The 18,610-nt window shown below is 32.2% G+C and overlaps 1 protein-coding gene across 6 annotated transcripts in view; it reads right to left on the minus strand.

The window, feature by feature from the left end:
- Positions 1–18,610, minus strand: part of LOC129749673 (protein sax-3-like) — an 839,575-nt gene that overhangs the window by 276,201 nt on the left and 544,764 nt on the right. For 3 of the 6 annotated variants that reach the window (XM_055744711.1, XM_055744709.1, XM_055744710.1), the window contains exon 5: positions 8,825–9,127. In XM_055744711.1, the coding sequence (XP_055600686.1) occupies positions 8,825–9,127 (303 nt within the window). Of the gene's footprint in view, positions 1–8,824; positions 9,128–9,185; positions 9,275–9,372; positions 9,496–18,610 lie in introns of those variants that run through there. The other 3 variants (XM_055744714.1, XM_055744712.1, XM_055744713.1) reach the window with 3 other exon arrangements.

The following is an 18,610-nucleotide window of genomic DNA, read 5'->3' on the forward strand; positions in this document are numbered from 1 at the left end:
ATCTCGATGCCCTTCCCCTTATCTGAGTGTAATGACGAAATACATGTTCTACCCTTTCCAAAGTTCTAATATCATATACACCGAAAACAACAACAAACCTCCAAAAGGGCCCGGGGATTAGGGCTAATTTCAGCATATCATTGCTAATGGAGCGCCACCGGAAATGAACCACTCGCTCGGCATTGTTGGTCCAAGGAAAGAGGGGATGATGTTGATGGTTATTGAGCTGAGTCCCTAAGAACACCCTAAGAAGCTCACTCATACCGCAACCTTGCTGCTGACAGACTTTGAGCAGTCTGTCAACTGAATAAGGCGACCCCGCTGCAGGAATTAGCAACGAAGAGCAACAAAAACAGTAAACAAAACAACGACGATACAGTACAAACCAAAATCCGGAACCACCAGTGTGGCAGAAGATGCTGAGTTGTGGGTGGTGAAGAAATTAAATACACTTCATCAATTTGTTTGTAGTGATGGGGATGCTTTTTCGAGGCTAAGTAAAGTATATTAACTAAGGTACTAATAATGATGAAAACGTCATAAATTTTAATAATCTTACATTAATTTAAAAAAAAATCTGAAAGCAGATTGATTCAAATATCATAACCCATTTTTTTTTTTAATTTTAACTCAATATGTTTTTTGAAAGTCGAGAAAATCTTCTTCAACAGGTTAAGCTCCAATTCCAACCAGCATTCCGAGATCAGTTAATAGTACACCATGACTCAATTCGAAGCGATGTGAAATGATCATTTTGAAGGTTTTTACTCTATGGCCATTCGCACAAAATTACCGGTACACCTGCACAAAAGGTCAAAGTTAAATGTTTGTTAAATCGACACCTTCAGGTGAGATCATTTGGCGGCCTTTTTCTACAGAACCCATCTTTATCTTTGCAGTTTTATTGCAGCAATTGGCGGTTTGATGCGCTAATGCTGTCGATTGGGGATGACGTAAGTAAAATTTGTGGTCAAAATGATATGTTGTATTCTTCACCTTAAATCTCAGAGGTGAACCAGTTTTTTTTCCTAACTACCTGTTTAAGACTTTAAAATTTCTCTCGAAATCCAAAAACTTTTTTAATTCACTTTTCTGTCAAAATATTTTTAATATTGATAATATGTTAAACTATTTTTCTATTTGAACCTTGATGAATTAATTTCATACGATTACTTTTATTTTACGAATAAAGTATGGTGATGACAAATGAAAGATGTTATCATAGTTTGCAAAGGACCTGAAAAAGATCAGTCAGGGTAACATCCAACATCAAATAAGCCAAATTAGGGTTAAAATTCGGTAGTGAATGCGAATGCTCCAAATTTAAACAAATGGAGTAATCAGCTGAGTGCTAAAGCACGTTCGAAGCTCTACATTTTAAAACGTTAACTGAAGAATATTTTATGTTCGAGAAATATAGAAAACAAAATAAAATTTTTGCTGCGAGTTTATGGAGCTGTCAAACTTTGAAACCGTTTTTCCCGAAACAGTGATGTTGGCGCATCCGCCGTATTCAAAATTCGATACCGTTCTTGGTTTTTAACATTTGTCATTGGCTGTATAAGCGAACACATGTTGATATGGGTTTCCATGTTGGATATAACATGTGGAATAAACATTCATACATCAGTTGAAACAAGACCCCCTGGAAACTCAGAAAGCGTGTGTTTTCGATTTTTAAAAGAAATTTCCTCTTTTGTACACCACTGCAAATGTGAGGTAGGTTGAACTCTTATCGTCAGAACAGGTTAACCCTCCAAAGCTGTCGAAGCGCACATTTCAAACATCTTTATAATCATTCTAATATAATGAAGAACTGGGATGTTTTGAAGACCAAGTATGCTGAATGAAAATGGTAATGAAATTAACCCACAAATCATTCTCTACTCCAATAACGAACTTCCTTGAAGGTGGAATTATCGGTATAAGATTCTATGCCGGACCGTCATTAAAAAGTTTTCTAGTAACTGGCATTCTTCTCCAAGCGCGCTGGTCTGCAAATGTCTGACTTTAAAAAAATTAATAATTTTGGAAACCCTTGTAATGTAACTCTAATATGTTTTTCAGACAGTATTCAGCTTTAAAAAATCAGTTCTCCGTTACTCAAGGTCTTAGAAACATCCGAATAAAACATGATTCGGAAAAAACTATAGATCAGATACAGAATGCTAAAAAAATTACCTAGTGGGCAAGAAAGCCGAAATTAGAAGTTAAGCGCTGCTCATAAGGATACATTTTTTTTTAATTTTAAGATCATGACCAGCAAAAATGTAAAATAGCGGTGTTAAACCCGTATTTTTCAATCAACGAACGTCAATCTTTAAAATCATACCAGATAATTTTTGCAAAGAGGATTGAAAAGTTTACAGAATATGGCTCACTTTTCCATTTTTAGATTTCCAAAATACGAAACATAGAAATTTGGAGGATTTTTCAAAGGAAGTTGTTTTTCGAACTTTTTATCAATTTGAAATTTCTCAGATTTTCTTGCACTTAAATTTAACTTTGAACTGGATTTTATATTTTGTTAAGTATCGCTGCGCTGATGTCATTAAACCCTCGAATTCGTGTGAAATTGGCTTTCTGGTGAATAAAGAATTATTCCGGAAATCTTAAGTTTATATATGGGAGAGTGGGGAATCATGGGCCACTTTTTTTCGTTGTTCCATAACTTCTTTATTATTAAAGATAAAATGAAAATAAAAAATGATATGGTTTTCTACATTTTCAAGGTACCATATGGTATTTTTTTAAATTTTTAATAATTTATTTTTCCCAAATTCTGACTGTTTAAAAAAAAGCAATATTTTTTGGATTTTTAAAAATGGTGGGGAATCGTGGGCCACCAAATTAAAATTGACCAAATAACATGCAAAGTTTATGAGTTGACCCAAAACTGTGATTTTCTAATCCATTTCGTTATTTTAAAGCAATTTCAGATGATGAAATAAAAAAGAGAGCTGTGCATGATCGCATACATTCCAAAATCTGGCTCGCGAACGTTTTGGCAAAATTTCTTATAAAGGATGGACAAAATATTTTTCATAACTCTTCATTTTGCATAAGAAAACTTTACAGATAGGAAAAACGTATTTTAAGTTCTAAATGAGTATAAAAACATAAAAATATAGGTAATTCAAGATGTGTGGCCCACGATTCCCCACAAGCTATAATTAACAAATTGGTTGCGTTTGTGTGACTTATTTATGTTTCATCAAAAATGTCTTTTTCACGTGAAAGATCATGACAAAACTAAGATCATACGCGTATGAGCATATTTTTGTTTTGCACTTTAGGTTCCCCATCGATGAAATTAGCGGGTGTTTTTTGAATTATGTAAGTAAATTTTTCTAACTTTTTTTAGCTTGATAAATAAAAGAAGCATATGATGCGTATTTCAGTCAACAACATATAGGAATATATGCTCACGCAAAGCGACGACAATGACATTTGGTTTGAGATTTTTAACTCAACACACGTCTGAGATATTAAAAGTGGCCCACGTTTCCCCATGGCCCACGATACCCCACTCTCCCCTACTCAAAATCCAGTCCAGTTGTATCATGGTGCAAGAAAGTTTGAGAAAAATTAAGTGCTGACAAAATGTTCGAAAAACAGCCACCTTTATGAATTCGTTAAATATTCTGTGTTTCGTATTTCGAAAATCTAAAAATGCAAAAACATGCCAAATTACGTCAACTTTTCAATCCTCTTCTACAAATTCATCTGGTGCGACTTTAAAAATTTTGACGGATCATTGATTCAAAAACACGGTTTTTAAACCACATTTTTACATTTTACTTGATCTTTGAAAAATTCGAGTAAGTTTATCGAAAAAGTATAGCTTCAGCTTTCTAGAATACTAAGTGATTTATAAATAGCATTCCGTAGCTGATCTACAGTCTATTTTCTGAAGCATGTTTTTCGGATATTTTTTCTAAAATTTTGAATAACGTAAAACTGAAGTGTTTTAGGTAGTTAATGTTTGGAAAATATATTTGAGTTACATTACGAGGTTTCTAAAACATAAAATTTTGTGAAAATCGGTTGAGAAACAAAAGAGATTTTGTGGTTTTAAGCAATGAGTTTCAAATTGACACTCAAGGTCTGATTAGGGAGGTTTTTTCTTGAGCATTAAGGGTGCGTCCTTAACGAAGAAATGATGCAAAATTAAAGAATTTAAGGATTCATTGAGGGTCCTCGAAGAAATATTTTTATTTGGATGACCCCGAATAAAGGTACAAGCCGCCAAACTTTCAATAGTGTCATATTGACACTCAAAAAAGGGTTAGGGTAAAAAAAAAACATTATTTGTTTCCAACCGACGGCAATAACCACCCTTCAAAATGAGCTGTGGATGTGTATTTAATCAGCCGGCAATAGAAAACAGCTTCTAGTTTCCCCTCTCACCTCTACCCTTCTCATGCTTATTTTTTTCCCATCAAAGATTTCAACGTAGACCTGTTAAAACATTCTTTAAGAATTCAAAGATTGCATGAACTCCACAGTTTTTTTTCTGTTCTGATACTGAACGTACTTTTTGCACTGAACTGGAGATGAGTCCCTTTACTTGACTTACTTCTATCTGATTAAGCTAATAGTATACACAGATTAAGTCAATTTTCCCTTCTTGGCATTTCTCATCATAGTTTAATTTATTTTCATTGAATTTCCTCAAAATTAATGAACCAGACGGATACTGGTTCCGCGACTACAAAAACTTTTATTGAAGCGCTCTTTCAACAACTCTTACTAATGTCAGCTGGAATAACTTTCAAAATATTGAAAATCCAGATATGCTTGTTGATTTTTTTTAATAGCTTTCTGTTGAATGTTCACTATATTTTTTCCAACGAAAATTCATAAAAAATCGAATGAACTAGTGGTACTCTAACGAGATAAATCAGGCAATGAAAAACAGGGATTTTGTATACAACAATTGCAAAAATTTAAAATCTGTTGAAAATAAACATAAATATGTATTAGGAACTGAGAAATAAGGTTAACAATCTCATACTTAAAGCAAAAATAAATTCTGAAAAGACACGGCGCTTAGTTTGGATTTAACAGAAAAATTGTTTTGGAATAATTTGAAAAAGGTTGATTTAACTAAAACACCAGGAAATCCAGCAACAACAAATTTCACATCTAATGAGATCAATAATTACTTCTAATCAATTTTTTTTTCTAGAACTAGCAATCAACAACAGTATTATATGAATAACTTTCACGGCTTTAAATTCAATCGTTTTGAAGAATATGAAATCATAAGCGCAGTTCTTCTATCAAATCAAATGCGGTAGGAATGGATGATATTCCTATTAAACTAATTAAAATAATTTTAACATACATATGTTCTACCCGCTATTAGTCATATTTTTAACATAATTACAAACTTCAAAATTTCCGTATCAATGGAAACAATCGAAAGTTATTCCCATTTAAATAAAAGCTAAATCTCATTAATTATCCATCTAAGACCAATCAGTGTATTAAGGGCAACCTCCAAAAATTTTGACACATTGATTAAATATCAGATAACTAAATACCTCAACCAAAACGACATTCTATTTGAATTTCAATCCGGATTTCGTTCATCTCAAAGCACAGTAACCGTTCTTATGAAAGTGCATGACAACATTGCGTTCACCTCGGATAAAAAAAAGATTTGCAGTTCTGTTGTTAATAGATTTTGCAAAAGCCTTCGATCGCATTTTGCATTAAAAGCTTGTCAACAAACTAAAAACCAAATACAAATTTTTAAGACCAGCTTCCGAACTCGTTCAATCGTATCTTGAAGGACGCTCACAAACTGTAATTTTTAGTCTATGTTTTTCTGAATTTGTCTTTATTCAATCGGGAGTTGCACAAGAATCGATTTTGAAACCTTTTTTTCTTACTTTTTACAAACAACCTTTCATCTGTTCTACAGCACTGCTCAATTCATCTATTTACGCAAAAAAAATTAATCAGGATCATGCTATAATGAGTGAATGGTCTGATGTTAATCTCTTACCAATAAATAAACTTCTCAAAAATCAAAACAGTTCCGGTAGACAGTTAAACTCACCAGTTTCTCCACAAGTTGTTCTTAACAATACTATTATTCAGTTTGTAGACTTTGCTGAAAGACTAAAAACAAATCACTTGGACGTCTCAACAAAATTGAAACTTTTTAAAACCTATGTTTATCCTCCGTTTATTTACGGCGATTTTCTTTATTTTTATGCCCTTTTTAAGATCTGTTAATAGGATGCGCAAAGCCCTCAACTTTTGCGTACGATACGTTTTCAATTTGTCACGTTTTTTTTGAGTGTCACATTTACAAAAACTACTCATTGGAAATTTTCAAAAGTATTGTTCTTGTGTGGCAATGCACAGAATTTTAAAAACCGGAAAACCACAATATTTGAAAAAAAATACTAATCCCACTAAGAAACTCTCGAACCAGGAATATTGTAATCCCTTCACAAAGTTCTACTTATTAAGGAACATTTTTCTTCTTGAGAGGAATTGTATGTTGCAAAAATCTTCCATTTAATTTAAAATCAATTCAAAACAAATCAGAATTCAAAAGAAGTTTGCTAGAGGAATTCGTGAAGTTAGAACAACATATTAATAAATAAGAACCAGTATAATTGGACATTTAGTTGAAAATGAATTATTAGAAATGAACCAATCACATTATAATATTTGAAAAGATTGTTATCTTGCGTGCTGTCGATAATAAAAATCAAAGGAGGGTGAAAGAAAACAGAAGGATGGCAAAAGGATTAGGACAATCAACTTTCGTCTGCTAACCGACTCAGATGGTCCACTGGGTAAGATATAAGACTGGCAAGCCTAGATGATATGTTGCAGTGAGTTCGATGCTCACTATATAGGGGAAAAGTTCATATAACGCCCCATGTGGCTAATACGCGCCACCCTTGTTTTGAAGAATCTGAAACATTTTAAGCCTGGAAAATATTACCAATTTGTTCTAAATGCTGTGATTGGTCATGGCAAGTATGAATATTTCCTTAAAATGCTCCTGTGTCGTGATAATTTCACAATTTAGGTTTTTCTTCATTTCGATCTAAATTTTAAAACACTTTCAATAAGGTGTCACCAAGCAGAGAAAAACGAATAAGACAATATTTTCTGACACATCGATAGAGGAGAATCTAAACTATGATATAATGCAAAAAAATCATACCGAACTCGCTAAGGTATGCTTTTTATGGGTATGTTCTATCACGGCCCATGCACTCTTTATAACGCGCCAATTGTAGTAAGCTGAAAAAAGCATTAATTTTTCAAAAAGTCCAATTTTCATTGAGAATGAACAAAAAGTCTAAAACCTTATTTTGAGCGTTAATTCAGCCCAAAAAATCTAATTTTATTATTTTTTTTAAATTTTGATTAGTCCATTTTGATTTTCTTTTCAGTCAAAGTGTCTGTAAGTATTGGTGTGTTTTCGGTCTTCGGCTGCTTTCGGGTGTGTTCGGCTGCTAGGCGCGTATTGAATACACAGCGGCGCGTATTTGCAACACAGTTTTGTTCTGTGGCTTTGAATAAGGTTTTAAAAAATCAAGTTTTTGAAGCAACTATAGCAATTTGAGTAGTAAAAAATCATAGGCATATGTAGAAAACAATTTTCTTCAACGATTGCACCCATTTTCAACACAATTTGTACGTGGAATACATAGAAAATCAGCGATTCACTTAGGTGGCGCATAATAGGGTATGTTCCTCTATTTTTTGGGATGAATTATCCAATGAGATGAAAATCTCATGAAATGTTTTTTTTTGTTTCGTATGAATGTAGTGGTCATGCATCATTTCGCTTGGGAGCTCAATTCTTTATACCAATGGTGCTTTTCCAATAATGTCATTTTTGACACTTTGTACACTTATCAGTTCATTTTCGGCACAGAGATTTGCAAAATAGGCATTGGATTTTTGCAATTTCTTTCATGAGTGTAGCAAATATGTACGTAAAAAAATATTCATATTTGAAACAGGTTGAGTTCAAGTGATTAATGTAAAAGATATTTTTTGTCTTAAATTTTACCCCGTCAACTATGAAATGGATGTTCTAGTTTCAAATTTTTTGAAAAAATATGTTTCTATCAGGTAGAAAAACATTCCATTGCTGAATGATAATACATTTAAAATCGATCTTAAACATCTACTTTAAGGCGCATAGTTTTTTTTAAAGAGAAAAAAAAATACAGGAAAGTGTAAGTATTTTTTTATATTTTGGCAAAGTCTGGAAACATTGGTAGAATCAAAAAATATGAATCTGAAAAAAACATTTCGAAAAAATATCCTCGATGCAGTTTGCCTTAATTTTGATAATTTCAGCCGATGAAATATTAATTAGTCCATTATGCATTTTGGCAAATTACAATCTCTTTTCAAGTAAATTACTCTTTTTTGAGAAATTTAAGTTGTTAAAAAACATCCTCAATATGTTTTTATATTATTTTGGGCTAGGGAAAAAACAATCTTGAAAAAGTGTTTCCATGGCATTTCTCCATAACAAATTTTTCCCATATGTAGATTTTCTTCTTCTTATCATTCGACTTAAAGCTTCATGAGACCGGTATGTTGTAATAAGTGGAGTTTTATGGCAAAATGCATTTTAAGAACCATTAGCGCAATAATTTTGCATACCGAATGACGGTTAATGCCGTAAAAATGGGTCGTGATGAATATTTATTGGCAAAACATGTCATTTTTGGCTGTGCTGATTTGATATCTTATTTTCTACACTAAAGATAACCATTCTAAACAGTTTTCAGTGATTTTATTCCTCAAAACTCCAATCGAAACTTACCTTGAACAGTCAGCTTGGCCGATACGCTTTCCCGGGAACCGACCATATTCTGCGCTGAGCATTGATATCGACCTTCGTCTGTAGGACGAACGTCACTTATCAGTAGATTTCCACCGTCAACAATCCTCACCCGGGCCGGTTCCTTACTCGACCGGAAATCATTCAGTTCCAGCATCATTTCATCCTTCTTCCAACTCACGGTCGGTTCCGGATTTCCTCGTGGAGGACCACATTCAAGGAGGGCCGTTTCCCCAGCGGCCACACGGGTGTCTTTTGGCTCCACTCGGAATTCATCTCGCAGAACTGAAATCGAAGAAAAGATAAATTAATTTTGTTTCTCTCGGTGAAGTCCTGTTGCTACTAAAGTTTCAGTCTAAGGCGATGATCACCGACTGAGTTGCTGGGAAACCCGCTAGGAACTGACTGATCTAGCTCAAAGCTTTCCGAGCTTTGCTCCGAAACTGGATCAGCTAGCGTACGACAACCTCTAGCAAGCTTAGGAATTCAATCATCCACTAAAGTACAACTCAAATTAATCAAAACATTACCCCTTCAGAAAACTTTGAAGAATTGTTTCAAACCAATCGCAACAGACTGTTGACATATGACGAGGAACATGATGAATGAATTAGCTGAGACTAGGCGACGCATGACGGATGTCGCGAGTATGTAGCTAGACTAAGTAAGTCCTAACTAAGTATGGCGACGACTCCGGCTCCAGCTTCGTTTTGATAAAGTCCACCACAAGTGGAAGCTAACAACTGCCTCTAGATGTGGTGCTAATTTGCATAATTATTTATTGCTACAACTAATCTGGGGCGACACTTTTGCAGCAAATTTACAGAACAATCTAGCGTAGGACAATGTCCGCAAAGGGTTCTATTTTTATCGGTAACGATGCATGTTTGATCTGATGATAGTGATTACTGGGCGTTCTTATTGAGCTCCTGGATATTGATTATAGGGAGCTGGGGAAAAAAATCAATGATTAACATTTAATTGAGTCATATCGATAGTGTCACAGTAACGGTCGATACTTTTACGCTTGAGAGGTAGTTGCAATCACTTGAGAAAAATTGTGATTTATTTAACGCTCGGCTTGAATCAAAGTATCAAAATAATAAAAAGAAAACTTAAAATAATAACTTTCAATCACTTGATTTCAATTGAATTTAGAACCATGAATACCAATACGCAGTAAATATTTCTATTGTTTTCAATTTTCATGAATTAAAATACGACAAACAGTAAAATTTTACCTCATTTAAAGTAAATATATTCAGAATTATTTTTAATTTTCTCTTTGAAAAGTTAGTGCTCATGAGATTTTTTTTTATGAATATCTAGACTTTAGAAGCAAATTTATGATTGCTTTAGAAACACAAAAGACTTTAAATAAAGATTATTTGAAGTTGTATGTCTCAAATACAGAATCTTAAGGAGGATATAGATAAAGGACATGATTTATCCAGGAAAATTGAATTCCATATTTTTCAGCGTAAATACAGTGAACGGCGCAGATATGAATCCACTCATCGTTTTTATCTTAAAATGAACATATTTTTTATTTTTTCAAAATCTTTTATTATTTCAACGAGTTTGATAAAAAGTTGGTGATTTCAAGGTCGTTTTGAAATTCAAATTTAATTTATTTAACATTGCACCGATATAGCCAATTAAAACAAATTTCAAAGTACAAAAAAAACATTAGTTAAATTGACCTTTATTGGACTTGATTATTTACTGACTTATTGAGATCCTTTTTCTAAAATTTGATCTCATTGAACTTAATACCTCAATTTGTTTGAGATTTTATTTTTTCAACCCATTCTCTATTTGAACTCGATATTCATTGATACAACTTCAATCTGTGAATCTATACTTTCCCACGAGAGAAAGTGCTTATAAAAAGTTGATTTTCGTATTTTGTATACCAGAAAGTCATAAAATGGCTTTGTGCTCACTAAGGAATCTCTTTTTATAAATGTCATTTTATAATAATAAAAAAAAAATTTTAGAAAATTTTGAACTTTTTTTTTCTTTTTTCATATCAGTGCAAAAAAATTTTTATGATTCTATTTTTTATACTATACGTTCCAAAAACACATATTTGAGGTAAGTTTTTGATTTTTTCAATCGCTATGCGAATATAAAACTCTAATATTTTTTATTATTTCGATTTTTTTTCTTACCAAAAATACGAAAATATGTTTTTATTATTTCTGAAAATCATTTTCATTGTAAATTTTTGTCCAATAATTTAATTTCTAAATCTTAGTTAAATTCTGATATCAAACATTAAAATATTTGAATTGTAATTTTTTTTCCTTTTTAAATGAATGAAATTTAATGAAATTAGATTTTTATTCCTTGAACGGAACAATTTTCCCTATATCATGAAACGATTTTTGAGAAATTATTAAAAATTTATGAAATGAAGAATCAATTTCTGATTGCATAAGGCAGCATAAATCACTTTGGTGTAAACAAATTTGGATCTGATTTTTACTGGTTTGAAATAGTTAAAAAAAATTAAGTATTTTTTCGAAAAAACTATAAATTGTAACATAGCCTTTAAATATAAAGGTTTTAATCAAATGAACTATTTTCTTGATGACTGCGGGTATTTTTGACTTCAGAGAACAAGTTTCAAAAGTTTTCTTTTTGATTTTTTTTGTAACAGTTTTATGGAAATACTGAAATTTGACAAAATTTCATAAATTCAAACCAAAATAAATCTTACATATTTTTAAAAACAAAACATTTTACAGTCCTCTATATAGTTGTTGAATAAATTAAAATCTTTAATATTTGATGTTTATAAGACCTTTATTGTGAGAAAGTTCGATCATACTCAATTGAATTTTCTTAAAAATTGTCGAATTATATTTTTTCCGCATTAAGCTTGTCAGATTTTCCGGTTTTTTCCGAACTTGCCCAGATATTTAGATTAAAATTTAAGAACGGTCTGGCCTGGCCCAGTTTCTCGGATTTTATTGAAATTTTATTTTGGATTTTCCCCTGGTTTTGTCACTTTATTTGCAAAAACGAACAAAAAACTCAAATCGAGTAACTATATTTTTTAATTAATGTGGCCACAATTAAAAACTTTCAACAAGTTTAGTCAAAATGAACACGAACGATTTAAAATCGGCAGATGTGTTTCGATTCAGTAATAATGTTTCAATTGTTTTTCATCTTTTTATTGAATCAATAATTTTTGTTTTTTTTTTAAATTTTCCGGAATATTGTTCGGGTTTTGAGTTGAAAAGAAAATTTTGAAATCAACTGCTCGGTTTTTGCCATATATTTAGTTCAAATAGCCCTTATTTGCCCGGCCCAGATACAATCGGGAAAACTTTTGGCAACCTTATTTTAAAGCATTTTATCTCTGAAATGAGAAAATCTAGCCAAAATTGGATACTTTACGAAACAAAAGATAATTTATGGATTTATAATCAGTAAGAATATCGCCCTGAAAAAAGTTACCCCATTTTTGAAGTCTAATAACTTTTTTATCTTAACTCGAATCGAAATGCAGTCTTCGGATGAAATATTTATCATAGTTTAGGCTTTAAGAAAACCCGTTTTAAAACGAAATCGGTCGAAGGGGACCGAAGTTATTCATGAAAAACTGGATTTTCGTGTTCCTCCCGAACAAAATGTCTCAAAATCCCATACAAACTTTAGGCTCGTTGAGCAACCCCTTCGCGTGGTCCGATCTAGCCCAAATTTGGCATGATACCTTGTACTAGGCCTAGAATCAATTTAAGCCTTCAGCGCATAACATTTTCAAATGTCAGGTCGTTTGGGGCACTCTAGTGTACAACCATCAGATTTAAATTTCAGTACAAATTCTTTCCACAATTTTACGAAATATCACCATTTGATTTGATAAATTTGTCGAAATACATTGATGATGATTGAAAATATGGATAACCAATAAAAAGAGTTATCTTTCTGAAGAATTTGTCAAAACCAAAACAATTTTATTAGAAATGTTAATAACTGTTACCCATTTGCTATTTATTTAGTTTTTCATTATTAATGTACTACAAAAGTCTGAGTTCTGAAAATTATCGTTTAAGTTGAAAAATATTTGAAGTTTTTTTTGCAGAATTTTTGAGTAACTTTTACTTGCGATAAAAGTTTTATATTTGAGGGTTGTATGTAATTTTTTCTATGGAATTTCATCTTATTGGATGATTTTTTTGGGAAAAACAATATTTTGTTTTAAGGAATGAACATCATTTTTCATTCTTCTCACAATGTTTTTTTTAAACATTATTCAGAAAAAAAATCAGCATCTCTGAAAATTTGACACATTTTAGAGGAGACTCTCACCTATTGTTGGTTAAGCTGCCTGAACTTGGTTCAGACACGACGCGATTTTCGGACAATTGAAAAATAGACGCTTTCGATTCGGAATCTAACAACGAACTGAACTTTTATTTCCGCTAAATTTGACATTTCTCTTTTTGTAAGGTGTTTCAATGTTTAAGGTGTGTTATGTGTTAGGTTATAGTGTGTGAGTGTGGATTAACAATAAATAATAAATTTAGAATCTAATGTATGACGCAACACCTATCTAACGCATAATTCAGGTAAAAAATCGATAGGGGGTCTAAATTTTTTTTTGCTTAACAGTCATAATACACGAGCAAAATTTTTATGTTTTCATTTATAATTTTTCCAAAGAAAATCTAATTTTACATTAATGAGCTGAGATGTGTTAAAATTCTTTCAAAAATAAAAAATAATTTCATTATTTTAAATCAAAATGATTTCAATCAAAAATTTTGGCAAAAATTTGAATTTCCAAAGAAAAGTTAAAATAAGTGATATTTTTGTAGAATTGACCGTAAGTTGTCAAAACATGTTAAAAAAAAACTGTTAAAAGTATTACAATGTTTTTTGAATGCCCATTTTACTATGTTTTTTCGAAGTTAAAGCTCACATTAAATTTGTGGGACCAGAGCATTTTTTTAATCTGAGATAACGCTCACTAACAAACGCCAAGAAGAAACTATCAAAAACTCAGTATGATTAATTTTAATACACAATTTTAATTTCTATTTCAGGCAACTATAAAAATTGGTTTAGAATATCAACTGTAGATTTTTTTTCAGGAAGCATGAATATTGTAGAATTATTGAATAGTAACTTTCTTGACTAAAATTTCAAAACCTGAAGGGTGATACGGTCAAAATTTGGTCAAGGGAAAACGCCTGTAAATGAGTGAAATCGTTTATTAAAAAAAATCAAATTAAATTTCTTTTTCAAATTTAATTAGTATAAAATTCAGGAAAAATATTCAGTTAGGCTTCCGCTTTTCCAAATCCGAATTGATGGGCCTTACGCTTAATCCTTGCCATCAGATTTTGTACAGCCACCTTGTTCACCTTCTTCGCCGCAGTGAGCCAGTTTGTCTTGAACTGCTGCTCGTCCTTAGCAGTTTTTTTGGTCTTCTTTAGGTTCCGCTTGCCACTCCATGGAATTTTTACCGTAATGGCAAAATGCCAAATCCGACCAAAACAGTACGGAAAAACTGTGTTTCTTCAGAAAAGGCAGCAGACAAACACTCTATCACGTAAATTTCTTGGTTGACAGTCCCGGAAGCTATGAAAATGCTGCTTTTCAAGCCACAGGTACAGATGGCTTGCCAAACCAGATATTTCTTCACGAACTTTGACAGTTTCATGTGCTTGAAAATATCTGCTACATTTCCCCTTCCTTTTGCCGTATAAAACTCCTGTCCCGGAAGCTGCTTGTAGTCGGCTTTGACGTAGGTTTCGTCGTCCATTACCACGCAGTCAAACTTCGTCAGCATCGTCGTGTACAGCCTCCGGGATCGCGCTTTGGCGTATTGTTTATTATCGCGATTTGGAGTCACTACCTTCTTGTAAGTCGATATTCCGGCTCGTTTTTTGGCTCGATGCACGGTTGTAGACGATACATTCAGCTTATTTGCGGCATCTCGGAGAGAGGTTAGGGTTTGGCTTGAAACTACCCAGTAAGCGCGTCCTCTCAAAAATCGACAGAGAATTCAGAAAATTGAGTACTGGGTATCCCGACTTAGGAAAAACGGTTATATTTCGGCGACACTCGCGCACGGCGGGGCTGATATTTCTTCTTATTCGCCTTGGCAGCATTTTTCTGAAGAACTTAACCAGGCCGACGGGCGCCGGCTGCTCGTTTGATATTATTCATATTATTACCTCACCGGGTACTCGTTTGTCGTTTCGAATAAACTGTGTGCAAGCAAAGCATTGGCAGTTCCAGATGTGCCCTCGTGTGGTGCGGTCAGGTGATAGCGGGCGGTAATTTTTTAAACAAAGGATTGTGAAGTTTTGAGAAAATGTAGTGCTAAATGATTATAGTGATTTAGTGATATTGGTGGTGATAATGGTGTCAAGTTGTGCAAAAGGCATCGCCAATAAGGTGCAACATTCGGTAAGTGACATATTACGATTTGTTTCAAACGAATTTCATTTAAAAAAAATATATTTTAAAATTTCATACCGATCTGATTAAATCACCGACCAGGTATCCGAGCAGGTATCAAATTTTGTTTCATTGGAATGATCATTCTTAAAACTTTTGTTTAAGTTTTTGAGAGAGTTTTGCATTGGGTAAGTTTACAAGTTTCACCACACTGAACATGCCTCATCTTTAAAAAAATAACTTTGTTGATTTTTTCTAGTACCAGCACGAATTTTTATCTTAACCGATTCGCCTGACCTAGGGTGTGTTCATTTTTTGTTCTTTCTATATTTCGGTATTCAGAAGTAAAAATCAAATCTTAAGACATATGGAATCGCAATTCCAAATTTCGAATTTAATATTAGGAATTCAGAAATCAAAACTTTTTAATTTAAAGTTTGTTATTCTGAGCTTCGATCGTTTATTTAGGAATCTTGAACTGTGCAATCTGAATTTCATATTGTATGTTTTTCAATTCATGATTCAGAATTAAAAATTCTGAATTTAACTCTCTTATTTTAAGTGAATGGAAAGTTTAAAATAGATTATTTCAAATCAAGAATGGAAAATCCAGTTTCCACGATCAAGAATTGTAAAAAAAAAATTGAGATCTAGAGATATTGAGAATTTTGAATTCTGCGTTAAGGTTAAAGATCATTGAGTAAAGCACTCACAACCCAGGACTAGGCATTTCGAATACTATGTTATTCAAAGTTCAGAATTTAAAATTGGAAACCCTTAGTTGGGAAATTGACGTTACAATTTCAATTGAAACATCGATTTCCAAACTACGGATATGGATGAAATTAATTTCTGAAATCTTAAAGGAGAGTTTAAAATCTAGAATTAATAATTTTGAATCGAGGATTCATAATTATAATTTGAGATTCAGGAATACTAAAATTGAAGTTCTTAATTTAAAATTCATTTTAAGAAACGTAGATCTTTGAACACAGGTTCAATTACTCAAATTTATGAATGTCGAAATTCATAATACAAATAATAAAATAAGGAATAATAAAAAAGCATTAATGAGGAATGAAGAACATAACATAAAATTTGAGGAATGGATATGTGAAAACAAAGAATTATCATGGAGAAAAAATAAAAACAACTGGTTCTTCTAATGATTGATATAAATTTTTATTTCAAACGATTTTTTTAAAAAACTATTAATCGTGATGAAGCAACGAAACAAATCCTATTTTGTTGGAATAAAAAATGAAAACTAATTTTTCGAACCTATTATCTTCAATTTCAACTATTTCATCAAATAAATCTTCTTTTTCACAGTAGAAAACTCCAACATATGATGGCAATGATGTAATGATGTAATGAAATTTTTTACATTTCTTAGCTTGCTACATCTCAATACAGTTCTTTCTCCGTTTTTTTTTATTTATGGTCTTATAAACATTGTTTTCAAATTTTACAAATGCATCTTTCGATTGAGTTGAAATGATTACAATTCCATCTAGCATAATTGTTTGATTTTTGTTTGTCTTAAGACGAGTATTTGTAGGTCTCGAAATTGTTCCGAATTTCAAATGCTCGCTTACTCGATTTTTGAATTGCGACAGTGGATGTGGTGATTTTTTTTATAAATTTTAATGTTGTTTGTAGAAAATTTTCAAACGGGAATGCCGAAAAATGATCCAACGGTGAATTAAAATGCTGTATCTGAGTCAAAAGTTAGATATGTAGAAAGTATGAATCAAAATTCCCTATTTTGAAGTTTGATTGTATTGTTCTGATTATATCTATTTGCTATTAAACAATTCTTAGTCGGGTATTAAAAATTCAAGAGATTTTGAAAAGGAAATTTGAATTTCGAATTTTATGATTTGGAAAAAGAAATGTAGTATAAAAAAAGTTTAATAAAACACTCATCAGATCAGGAAATATAAATTTAAAAGTTTTTTATATGTACTGTTTTAGTACACTGCAGGAAGAAAGTAAAAAGCATTCAAACGAGAAAAAAATGCGGTTAACGGTTTCTGAAAGGGTTAATCCAATAAAGCATTAATTTGGCAAATTGCGTTTTTAATGCCCTTAACACTAAACATACCGACACTTTGTATATGCCTATTCATACCGCGAGCGGTCAAATGACGGCAAACACCGTTTTCGCTAAAACTCCCTTGTTTCTCAACCGATTTCTACCAAATTTATAGTTTTGAAAAACTTATAACTCGACTCAAATATGTTTCTCAGACAATTTTCAGCTACAATCAATAACTTTAAAGTTATTCACAGTACAAGAAAAATTTTATGAAAAAACATGCTTCAGGAAAAAGGTTGTAAATCAGTTATTAAGTGCTCGAAAAAAATTTCACTTAGTGCCTAAGAAAGCTGAAGTTAGAAACTATATGTTGCATGTATGGAAAAAATTTTCAAAAATTTTCTAAGATCATAGCCACAAAAAATGTAAAAAGTTGTGTAAAACCCGTACTTTTCAATCAATCAACCGCCGAAGCTGTTCCTGTTACAGTAGAAAATTTTGAAAAAGTTAATTGAAAAGTAGACGTAATTTGTCACATTTTGGCATCTTTAGATTTTTAAAATACTGAATACATAATTTTTGACGGCTTTTCAAAGGTAGTTGTTTTGCGAACTTTTTATGAATCTGGATTTTCTGAGACTATCCCTACACCCAAATTCATTTGAGTACGTTAACGTATAGTTTAGGCAATAAAACTATATGCAAAAGAAAGCAAATGTCATGCAGGTTCTAGTGATGTAACTGCATTGGCGGTCCAATGCTTTACAAAAATATAATAAATATATTTCTGAAAGTTGAGCTAATGCTTGTTTGTTTTTTCGTTTCTTTTCATCCGTCTTCGTGTGCAAAATAGCTTTGAGATATTACCACCCACTGCGCCCGTCTGCCAAGCAAGAATTTGTGCTGACTTCTCAAAATTCAGAAACTAGTTCACTGTTTAATTTATCATATTTTGGCCAAGCATTGCACCGCCAATGCAGTTACACCACTAGAACCGGTATGAAATAAGCTTTCTTTTGGATATAGTTTTATTGCCTAAACCTTACGTTAACGTACTCAAAATCCAGTGCAAAGCTGAGCTTAGGTGTAGGAATTGTCTTAGAGAATCCAAATTGATAAAAAGTTCGAAAAACAGCTACCTTTGAAAAGTCGTCATAAATTATGTATTTCGTATTTCAAAAATCTAAAGATGCCGAAATGTGACAAATTACGTCTACTTTTCAATTCACTTTTTCAAAATTTTCTACTGTAACAGGAACAGCTTTGGCTGTTGATTGATTGAAAAGTACGGGTTTTACACA

Source organism: Uranotaenia lowii, chromosome 2 (assembly GCF_029784155.1).
Source record: "Uranotaenia lowii strain MFRU-FL chromosome 2, ASM2978415v1, whole genome shotgun sequence".
NCBI classification, from domain to species: domain Eukaryota; kingdom Metazoa; phylum Arthropoda; class Insecta; order Diptera; family Culicidae; genus Uranotaenia; species Uranotaenia lowii.